This window comes from Galeopterus variegatus, unplaced genomic scaffold (genome assembly GCF_000696425.1).
Source record: "Galeopterus variegatus unplaced genomic scaffold, G_variegatus-3.0.2 Scaffold2597, whole genome shotgun sequence".
NCBI lineage: Eukaryota > Metazoa > Chordata > Mammalia > Dermoptera > Cynocephalidae > Galeopterus > Galeopterus variegatus.
Genome location: NW_007728708.1, coordinates 61,837 through 74,059, shown reverse-complemented (window position 1 = coordinate 74,059; position 12,223 = coordinate 61,837). Strand labels below are relative to the sequence as shown.

At 38.7% G+C, this 12,223-nt stretch overlaps 1 protein-coding gene across 2 annotated transcripts in view; it reads right to left on the bottom strand.

Annotated features, from left to right (window-relative positions):
- The window catches only part of LOC103598397 (chromosome unknown open reading frame, human C11orf74), a 51,645-nt gene that overhangs the window by 15,029 nt on the left and 24,393 nt on the right, over positions 1–12,223 (bottom strand). The window contains exon 3 of one of the 2 annotated variants that reach the window (XM_008582389.1): positions 12,062–12,128. The exons of the other annotated variant lie outside the window; for it this stretch is intronic. Coding sequence (XP_008580611.1) covers positions 12,062–12,128 — 67 coding nt within the window. The remainder of the gene's footprint in view (positions 1–12,061; positions 12,129–12,223) is intronic. 2 annotated transcript variants of the gene reach the window in all.

The following is a 12,223-nucleotide window of genomic DNA, read 5'->3' as shown; positions in this document are numbered from 1 at the left end:
CACTGGCTGAGCGAGGCGCGGGAGCAACACCGAGGCTTGCGATCCCGTTGCCGGTCCCCGGTCCGGTACCGGGGCAACACTGAGGGTTGCGATCTGTTGCCGGACACGGAAAAAAGACAAAAGACAAAAAAAAAAAAAAAAAAGAAAATGATATTTATTTGGGAATGGGCATTGCAATGGAAATACACATATCATAGTAAACTATGGGTGGATTTAGGGAGGTAAAGGAAGACAAACGTTTTTAAAGGAAAAATGAGGATGATTACATAATTGTTTTGAGATAATTATTCTTGGACTGCATGACACCAGTCCAAGGTTGGATAGACAGTTGCTGGGCAGACGTCCTTGCAGAAGTATTTCTTGGTGTAAGGTTGTGGTTTTTGCATTCTTTTCTGGTAGTTCTAATGATCAAGCATTTGTATATGACCCTCCCCAGCACTATTTGTCAGAGTGTTTCACACATGTGACTCCATTTTGATTCTGACAACTTTCACAAAACCAAGTCATAGCTCTATGGGAGAAAAGACCTTTTCTGAATAAGCTGAACAATTCCCACAGCCTATCATAAAAAATGTACTCAAGGCTACAGTAATACCATGACTGTCTCTGAAAGAGCAGCTGCACACAGGAAGTAAACCAGCATGCAGAGTGACTGATCAGCTCATTTTGATCACTTTCTGAGATTAAATTTATCATCACCACAGCCAAAGTAACAGAGGGGCAATATTGCTAAAACCAGCTCAAATGAATGACAATGACATAAGATGTTCACTTCTGGAATATAAGCATCCTTGCTCTCTCCATCTCTACTCAGCAGTAAGTACTGAGGCTAGCAGGCTTGGCCATGACTCCACGCTGAGATGATTCTAACCCATCCTGGCAGAGTATGGGGAGAGGCCCCCATCTCCACCACTGCATTCAGTCCAGTGGGACGTCTGCTGCCCTTTTATGCCTGGTTAAAGGCCTGTCATCACATGTCCATCAAGCTTCAGGCCAACCACACTTGCCTGAGCCCACTGCAGTAGGACTTTGAGCCCCACCCTGAGCCCTCTAAAACCTGCCTAGACCTTACTAGCCATCCTCACTAGATGCAGTCACTTTTCCTTCACCTGTCTCCCAGGGAGGCTAGAATGCAATTTCAAATTAGACAAATCCCTCTGCTGTGCTCAAATCCCAGCAACACCATACTGTGCCCCCACACTCCCTCTACACAACACATACTTTTCCTTCACCTGTCTCCCAGGGAGGCTAGAATGCAATTTCAAATTAGACAAATCCTTCTGCTGTGCTCAAATCCCAGCAACACCATACTGTGCCCCCACACTCCCTCTACACAACACATTCCCACCTCCCTCCCCTTTGCTTGTTCATTCAATAAACACTTATGTATTCGATACTGGGAACACAAAATGAATGTTGTAAAATCTGTGTCCACAAGGTTTCATAACTTTAAGGAGAAGACAGAAGTAAATGAATGATTTAAGTATCAAGGGCCATGCTCTTGAATAGAGGCATGCAAAAAAGGGAAACAGAAGCATAGAGGGGAAAGTGCAGAAGCTTAACTTACTCCCAAGTACTGCCATGCTCCAGAAAATCCTACTACCCTCCCCACACATCATTTCAGTCTTACAACCCAGATAAAGTAAGGCTTACATTTTGGAGTTCTAAACTCTCCTATAAGGGCTAACTCCCACAGCCAAGTTAGTTCTCCCAGATATGGCTCAAACCATTGCATTATTACTCCTCTCCCTTCCCTGAGGTCCCAGTATACATTACGGCTATAATATCCAACATTACAGTACTAGAGATACACAAATTTGTTCTTGAAAGGAAAAATCTTATTTTCCTATAACTTTTTTTTTCTATACGTTTAAATTCTTCTTTGTTATGGAGCATGCTTTTCTTTATCAGTCACTTGACATTAACCAAAATAATAGTAAGGATTAAAGTTTTCAGCAAGTCAATAAATATAATGCCAACACAAGGATTATTAATTAATAATATACTTAAAGGTATAAAAATATACTTAAAGATATAAATTTCTTCACTTAGAAACTAAGAGTTATTAACAGCAGCTATTGTTAGATTAATTTCCTAGGCAATCAGTTAAATGCTGAAATAGAAAAGCAAGAAACCAAGAATAACAATAATTTCGTATTTGCAATGCCAAAATATGATACTGAGGAAACTTAAAACCATTTGGGTAATATAGTGCAATGTGGCCATTACATNTGCTGACAACACCAAGTCAAGGGTTAAGATCCCCTTACCGGTCATTTAAAAAAAAAAAAAATTATTCAATACCCCAAAGAGCTTTTGTTTATAAAGGCTATAGCTGTCAACACTCACCATACTAGAAATTAAAACTGACAAATACTCCAATATTTATTTATTGAATCATTAAAAATAATCTCATTACTTATTAAAATATTTTTATAAAAATCTATTTTCTAAAAACAAAGAAAATAGTGAGAAGCATTGTTTTACATTTTTTTGAATCTGTTTTAATGCCTGACTTAATAGAAGAAAGCTGGATTCTATATTTTCTTCTGCATTCAATTTTTCAAATATGCTGTTTCAGTTGAATAAAGAAGATCTAGTCACACACAGATATGTAGTGGGAAAAGGGAGGAATATTTTAATAGTCTTTTTATTTCATTCTGGATATCCTTCTTTGATACTACACCAGAACCTGACAAATAATAAAGTTTTTTAAAGGTTAGTTTTGATGGGCAATCTGAAACCATATCAGTGAATTTCTCATTAAAATCCATCGGTCTATCTTGCACATTCAATGGATCTTCCTCCTATGCATAATTTTGTAACACCATGAATTGGTGTCATTTGGAAAATACTGGTTCACTTTGTTATGCAGATCTTCCAAACACTGACATATTTAATTATACAGTATATAAATCACATTAGTTAATATCACCAATTTTACCAGAAAAGCCTTTAAATTTTCAGAAGCTGTCAAGCTCATAGTACTGGATACAAGTTTTCTAAAAATCTAATTTTCACTTGATCCATTTCCAACTTTATCACTGGCAATGAATATTATCAGTTTTCTGCCTCGAGGAGACACAGTCACTTCATTCATTTTTGAGAACTACAGTTTGTCTGTCATTTGAGAACTACAGTTTGTCTGTCATTATTTCAAATAAAAATGGTATCCGTGAAAGAAAAATAAACTACTTCAGCATACACTCAAACAATTGCCCGAGTGTTTTTCCACAAGACAGCCATTGTATTTCAGCATGCAACTGAAGCGCTTTATCAATACTTACTATTTCAGCGCGCAAATTATTAAAAAGAGGTATATTCAAGGGTCAGGTTTAATAAAATTAATAATTTTAACTACTTCCTCAAGGACATTTTTAATGAAAACTGGCAATTGTTTTGACTATAAATTCATGACAGTGAAGATCACAACTACTAGCATAGTTTGGTACCACTACCTTGGTTCACACTACGGTGCCAGCATCCTCACCCCTCACTGCCTTTGCAACATCGGTACACACATCAACACACTTGACCTGCAGACCTCAGGGCTTCCCAGGGGCTTCCAGACTGCATCCTCAGGAGTCTGCTGGTCTAGCTAATTACAGTCTAACCCTCCAACCAAGAACAACTAGAAAAGCTGGATAAATTACAAAAATCAACTATTTAGGGAACATCCTCAAGACGGCAGAATAGAGAGTACCCACCATCAGTCTCTCCCACAATTGATCAATCTACAATTATTAAAAAGCAAAGACTGCCAACCTGGGACCACTGGAGCTTGGGCAAAGAGGAAGAGAGACCCCCTGAGTTTGTGAAGGCAGGAAAAGCCACAGCAAGAGAAAGAGGGACCAGTCCCAGCAAGGGGCAGGAAGAAGCTGCAGCACACACAGAGCAGGAGCCTACAGGAGCCACAGCTGTGCCCTTTGTGTAAAGTTGTTTGGAGTCCACAGGGGAGAAAAGCACCTTGGAGCACTCCATACCAGCCCCCATGCCAGCGAGACCACTGACAGGGTTCCTGTGAACCCATATAGTGAGGGCTGCAGCCGACAAGAAAGGAGCCACTCAGAGGCCAGTAAGTCATCACAAGGGGCTGGAAGACAGCCCACCCCACAGGAAGCATCTGAAGTGCCTGGAGTGCAGTGGGAGGCTGGCCCACTGGGGGAACATTGGGGCATAGTGTGGGTAGCTGATCTGCCTTCCAACTGACACAGGCCCACCCAGTGGAGACTGATCAGGAAGAAAGAACTGCAGGAGGTACAGTTCGCTGTAAAGATTCAGTCCCAGGCCAGAATTCCTACACAGCCCAGGTGTACCTGACTTCACAAGACCCAGAAGTGATTCAAAGGCCAATAATTAAATCTGAGCCGCACAAAAAGCCTTCCTCAGAGAATTAGCAGCAAAGCAGCAATTTAGCTCAACTACAGGTCCCCATAGGAAGCTTCCCCCAATTTTGGAATTAACTGAAGGACAACATATTAGTTCCACTGCAGAGTTTAAGTGGTGGTGGAACTAACAATTGAACACAGAACTGGGAAAAAAAAAAAAAAAAAAAACACAGATCAGAGACAAAGCTCTGATATGAACCAGTAAAGGTCTAACACCACTAAAGAACACCTATATAACCTAGAAGCAGTAACAGTCTCCTCCAATGCCCAGGCATCAATGTAAAGAATAAAGATTGAGAAAGAACAGAGAAATATGTCACCATTAAAGGAAACAAACCCAGCAATGGATCCAAAGGAACAGATTTACAAAATGTCTGACAGAGAATTCAGAATAACCCTCTTAAGGATGTTCAGAGAGTCATAAGAAAATACAAATAAAAAATTAAATGATATTTGGAAAACAGCGAGGAACAGAACAAGAAACTTGAGAAAAAAAACTCTAATCAATTAAAAAAAACCCACCCATATTGTCTAGCCAGCAAAAGAAAAAAAAATGCTACTTCTCAGCTGATTAGAGCATGGTGTTATAACACCAAGGTCAAGGGTTCAGGTCCCCATACCAGCCAGCCACTAAAAAATAAAGAAAAAAAAAAGTCTAGAAACCAAGAATACATTCTCTGAATTGAGAAACTTGATAGAAAGCTCTAACATGAGACTTAATCAAACTGAGGAAAGAATTAGTGGGCTTGAAGATAAAACATGTAAAATCAAATCAGAGGGGCAAAAAGAATAAGAAAAAATAAAACAGAAATACAGCAAACATGGGACTCCTTCAAGTGAAATAACCTCCACAGGTTTGGCATACCCAAAGGAGAAAAAAAGGAAGAGATGTAGCAAGCATATGCAAGGAAACTATGGCTGAAAATGTCCCAATATGGAGAAAGATGACAGCATCCAGGTACAGGAAGATCACAGGTTGCCAGTCAAATGCAATCCAAAGAAAAGCACTCCAAGGCACATCATAATCTAATTATCAAAAACCAAAGACAAAGAAAGCATACTGAAACTGTTAGAAGATCACATCATCTGGAGCATAAACAATATGTCACACACAATGTTCAAACAAAAATTACCAGCTATACAAAGACATCAGATTAAAAGGGAAAACTAAAAATAGAAATGGACCCACAGGAGATCTCAGGTATTTGAGTTATGACACATGAACTTTAAAATAACTGATTAATATATTTAAAATACACTACAAAAATGGAGATTTTCAGCAGAGAATTGACATCTATAAAAATAGATATTCCAGCTCTCTTTTTAAAACTACAACTAAAATATTGATGACTTTAACAGCAAATTAGATATAAGTCAAAGGATCAATGGGCTAGAATATAGACAGTAGAAAATATTTAGACTAAAGCAAGAAAGGAAATAAAAAATTATGGAAAATACAGAAAAGAGCAAGAGAGATAAATATACAAGTATAGGGCACTGTGAAAAGATCCGTGCACAGGTAATGTTGAATTAGCTGAGAATTCCCCAACACTTACAGGAATCTTTTCAAACCCTGAGCAACAGAACTGCAAACAAAAACCACCAAGGCACATCATAATGAAATTACTGAAAAGCAATGAGAAAACATTAAAAGCAGCCAAATAAGGAAGAAAATATGTAATCTTCAAAGGAAAAACAACCAGATAGATATATGATTTTCAACAGCTTTCAACAATAAACACCAGAAAAGAACAGAAATAACATAAGAACAAGTAGAAAACAAAATAGTAAGATAATATATTTAAAGCCAAATGTATCAGCAACCACATTAAATATAAATAGACTAACACACTTCAATTAAAGACAAAGGTTTTAGAATATATGCACAAAGGGTCTTCAAAAAGTTCATGGAAATATTTGTATTATCTTTTAATTCTATTTTCCATGACCGCTTTGAAGTACTCTCATATATATGTTATGTATATAGGTGTGTGTATGTTTGTATAAATGCATATGTATAAATTACATGCTGCTTACAAGAGACACATTAACTAAAAAGCACTTTGAGAAAAAATGCAGAATAAATGAAAGTGGAAATGCAAAAGGAGAAAAGTTACCGCTCATCCAAGGAGAAGGTGAGGAAGATCAGGGAAGACTTGCTTCATGGATGAGGCATTTGGCAGCAATAATAAATCATATCACTCTCCAAGTAAAAAATAAAATAAAAGGGAAATGTATACAAGAGTCAGAAAGATGGGAATCAAAATATGAGCATTCTCAATGGTAAAGGTGAATATGAAAATAGGGCTTGCCCCACAGTCACAACTGGGCTTCCTATTTAGTAGCCTTCCTTCCAAGTTTAGTTGTTGGACCATCCTAGCTGAGGGAAAGTCTGCACAGCTGCCATTTATCCAGCAGGTGTAATGAGAACTGCTTCGCACCCCTAGAGCCCTTAGAGTAGGGGCTCAGAGAACAGTACCTCCAGTCTTCCCGCTGGAGATGGTTCTCAGCCGCAAATGAACATTAGAATCCCTTGGGGAGCTTTCAAAATCACCAATGCCCAGGACACACATCAGACCACTAAAACAGAATCTCCCAAGGAGGACCAGACATTAGCACACTTTTAAAGCCCCTCAGGTGATTAAAATGTGTCCCTAAGGTTGAAAACCACTCTATTAAGGCAGGGCTGGGCCCTATCTAAAGTGTGTGTACTCTGAGAAAGGAAGTGCAGGCCCAGAAGAGAAGACATACAACTTGCAAATGGCATGAACCTAAAAGCAAAAACAAAGGGACTGACCCATATATACATAGTTTCTTTTCCCAGATTCTCCAATTAGACAAAACCTGTCCTTACCCTTGGGGAGAAATAGGTGTAAATTGTGAAAGGGCAGAATTATCTTCCCAATTCCATTCCCTTCTCAAGAATGGAATGGATCTTGGGCTCGAGTGGTGACAGTCAGCTTTGTACTCCATGAATTTTCATAACCAATTAAAAAAATGAAATGAGGAGAGAGAAAGGAAGGGAGAGGGATAAAGAGAGAAAGAGATTAATTCTTGTGGCTAAAATATATCATGAAAATGTGTGTTTAATCTGAGTGATTGATTTAAAATAAGTTATAATTATTGATTGTGCCCTTAAAAAAAAAAAGAATGGAATGGAAATCTCCTGCAATCATGAGGACATGAGCATGGGATAGTAGCTTTGCCTCTCTAGTTAACATGGCTTTCCAGTTGAACATTAGTAAATGGGTAAATTACCATATATAAAAATTGGAAGAGTGGGAATAGAGGAACATTTTGAAGCAAGGATTTTTTTCCCCCCTCAATGTTTTTAGTGATCATTGAAGCAATGAAAGAATGATTTGTAACAGTCCAAAGTGTAAAATAAATGAAACGTCTAAACTGTAAGTTGGCTGAAATTTTGTATGGTTATGCTAATTGCCTGATTAGGCAACTAAAGGCAATTGTCTGAATCCAGCTGACGTAGCCAACTGTCTTGCCAGGGCTTGGGCTCTCAGACCCTTCAAACCCATTGTACAGACTGGGTCACAGATCCCTCACACGCCCGCTGGGTCACCAGACTCCTCACACGCAAGTCCACGCTAGGTAATTGGGAAAGATTCTGGGAGCCGTTGGCAGATGACACAAGCTCCGTCCTCAGTTTCCTCAGCAACAGCAACAGCAGCAGCAGTTTACAGCAATAGTCGGCGGCGGCGGTGGCGGCAGCCTCCCAGAACATCCCAGGGGCTTTGGCAGTGGCAGCAACAGCCTCCAGCAGCAGAAGCGGCCTCCCCATGGTCCCCTGCCCGGGGCATTCCAGGGGCCAGGGGCCCCCATGCATCAGAGCAGTTCATCCTTTATACTTAAGTCTGACAACCCAGGACACCTGGGTGCAAGTCAGACAACCCAGGAACACGTTGGTGCCCATGCGCATGTACATCAGACAATAGCCAAGGAACACCTGGGTGCACGTGCATATTTACATCAAATGCTCAACAAGAATCTAAACATCTGTGGGACTCCTGACCATTTTCCTGTATTTTCCCTACTAATGTGCTATTTTCTCCTAGCTCTGGACCTTTACATATGCCATTCTGGACCTTTACATATGCTGTCTCTATACTCTTCTATCTGCCCCTCACCCTCAGCCCACCCTTTCATCTAGTTAATGATTACTCATTCTTTGGATCTCGGGTTCTCAGAGAGCTTTCTGTGATCCCACAGACAAATTTAAGTTCCCCTGCCATATGCTCTCATGAGATCTAAAACAACTTACAATGATATATTTATGTGGTTAGTGTCTGATTCTTCTGATAAATAATGAATTGTATGAAGGCAGGAACCCAGTATGCTTTATTCTTTATTATACTCCAGGCACCATCCATAGTGGTTAAATATTTGTTGAATAAGTGTCCTTAGTCATTCATAGACTGCCTAACACTGCTTAAAGTTGCAGATAAGTATTAAAAAAAAAAAAGGTGATTGATGCCCTTATTTGTATGCACTCGCCAATTAATTGACTAAAAATGATTAGAAGTACTGGAGAACTTGAAAATAAAAACCAAACAAGGCTGCCAATTTTTGAGAAGGAATCCGTGCCCATTCTCATTCAAGACAATCAACCACAGCATAAGTACACCTGTTGGCCAAGAGACTTATGTAAGACAGTATAATTCTGGGAACTGGGCCTTAAAAAATGTCTCTTCAGCCTACTGCACTCAGCCAGAGAAGAGGTAGGGCTAACTGAGGAGACAAAAATATAAAGATGAACAGAAGATTCTTCCTACTCTGATGGCTTCCATATATTAAGTAATAGCTACTCCAGATAATAATGTTGCTGGATGACAGTTTGAGCCAGCTGGTCTGAGGCATGAGTCACCAGGTTAACTACCTTATCTCAAATTCAAAGTAAAAGAAAGTAGCTAACTTGATGTCAAATAAACACAGGGCACCAAACTTTGTGGCAAATGTTACCCTCAGATAACTTTCTTAATACTGCTGCACAGTTTGCTCCACTGAAAAAAAACCTCACCACTCTCTCTACCTGGGCTGCCCAAATGATAAACCAAATACTGGAGAAGAATCATGCTCCTGAATCTTGGAGAATATTTATGAGAGTGAATAAGGTGGACAAATAAAGTCAGTGGTAGAAAAACAATATGCTATGCAACCCACTTCATCATCGCCCCCAGACAAATCTGTTGCTTAAACAACAGCAACAGAATCTAATCACTAAACCTCCCAGCTGCCAAAATCATACAAGCAACTTGCTATTTAAAATGTCACATTTCCCATCTGATATAAATATTTGCCTTCTGCTCACATTCCTGAAGTGTAATACAAATTAGGCCCAGACTTAAATTCACCTTGGCACAAACTATTTAACTTCTTTTCTCCTTTCAAGTGACCCAGATTGTGCATTATGAAAATTGTGAAGCCCTGGTGGTCTTCTCAGTAATTAGAATAGATCGCTGTAGCCTGGGTCGATTTTCAGCCTAGGCTTTGCACATTATTTTACATGTGGAAAGGTCTTGACTACTTCATTCAAGTCCACTGAGACTTGGTTCAGCCTCAGTAACCTTTTATACACAAACGCAAGACTGCCTGTTATCTGATTTCCAGAAAAATCATGCCAGTGAGATATTTTTATCCAGTTTTTTAAAATAAAGAAATAAATCTGGTAATTAAAAAACATAACTTGAAAAAATGTTTAAAGAAAACAAAATGATGGAAAAGATTAAAAGGCTAATTTAAATGACATAACAAAAATCAGATTTGTTAGCTATGTTGGTTTATGTCAGTATACAGACCTTCTCATTACTGACAGGAAGTGAGAAATTTAAACCATCACAAAAATGTTCAATACACACACTTCTGTGCCCTCCTATAAAATTGATTTTATATTGCAAATATATTACCTGCAGACTAGAACCATGTCTCCTGTGTCATCCTCACACTACCTATATCAGAATTACCTGAGGTATTGGTTAAAAATGCAGATCACTAGACACCAAAAACATTCTAAATTAGACTCTCTCTTGGGAACAGGACCCAGGAATCTGCATTTTAACAAGTTTCCTTCCCTAAATCACCCAAAACCCAAAACAGTGTGCTTGCTCTACAAACACAGCTTCCTGACAAGTCCTTAGCTCTTCCTTTGAATCCAACTGGAACCCAAAGCTGCTCTTATTATATTCAGAGCCACCCAGGGTATTAAAGTTAGAGAATCTCTCCCTGGATGTGATTCCTTTAGCTCTCTAATCTCAACTAAACCAAACAAGTAACTAAAAAATCTACAAAGTCTACTGGTTGATAGAGTGCTTGAGAAACAATCTCTCTAATGGAGTAGTGTGATTTTTGAAAGCAGAATAAAAATGTTAATCGCTTCCTATTACCAAAGCCTCTCAAATTCAAGCAGTCAAAAAAGCTAGAGCAGAGGATTATACAACTAAATTTACAGATAGTCACCATCCCCTAACCAACTACACCCAGTCACTTTAACTCCTGCCTGATTATAAATAAGCCATCCTCCCCCAACACTAACGACCATAATTTATGTTTATGACTACCAAAAGACTGTAAACAACTGTTAAATATCAACAACAAAACCTCCAGGGAAACTGTCCATTCCCTAATTTTTTTTTTTTTTTCAAATTCATCCTCACAAACCTATAATCAACCCACACAATATCACAAACTGATTTTTTTCTTTTTTATTTGACCGGTACAGGGATCACAACCCTCAACCTATAATCAACCCACACAATATCACAAACTGATTTTTTTCTTTTTTATTTGACCGGTACGGGGATCACAACCCTCAGCACAGTGTGGTCTGCACCACGCTCAGCCAGTGAGCTCACCGGCCATCCCTATATAGGATCCCGACCTGCAGCCTCAGCGCTACCAGCGCTGCACTCTCCCAAGTGAGCCACGGGGCCGGCCCTCTGTTCCCTAAAATTTAACAATGACTTTGAGATATTCTTGCATATTAAATCAGGAATGAGTGTTCTCAAAACAAATAACCCTACTTTTGAACGTATTTCAAAAGTCCTTTGAACAACAAAGGATACCTAGGCTTACACAGAAATGTTAACCAAGAAAGGTAAAAGTCATCATCTACGTAAACATCAATGGACTAGCATTAAGCCTTTTTCAGTTCAGACCACATGGAAAAATGCCCCAGGAGAAACATTTACAATATATATTAAGTGTTTGATTTACATATTTAATAAATATTTTTAAAAGTAAACATTTGGATTTTCTTTTCATTTTTGCAATCAATTCCGATACTTTTATAATTTTTACAATCAATTGATATTTTATGAATCCCTCAAAAATAATCTTAATTTACAAGATTGTGCTTCTAGGAAATAAGGGGTCAACTTTACAAGAGTTCTACTTGAGACAATTATCCAAGAATCAATCATGTGGTAAATTCTAAGGCGGGAGGAGCCATCTCTATTTCATTTAAGGCCAAAGGTTTTACAATCTTCAAGAGGCTTTGACCTTTCAGCTGAAATCTTTGTTACTAAAAAAGAAATTTCCCAACTTTAGTTTTTTTCTATCTTAGGGGAGGTAGAGATAAGGATTGCCAAAAAAAGAAAGGCTGTCTAAAGCCTTATTTGTAGTTTCTAGAAAGAGGACAAGCAGTATAGAAACAGAAAGCATACCCTTGCTCATTTGGGGCTTAATCTCTTCATCCATGTCCAAATCTTCTAAATCTAGGAAATTGTTTACCTAGAAAAGGATTAACATCATTTTATGCATATTAAACAAAGTAAAAATGCAATGAAGAGTCAATGAATCCACTTCCACAACACTCAACTGAGCAG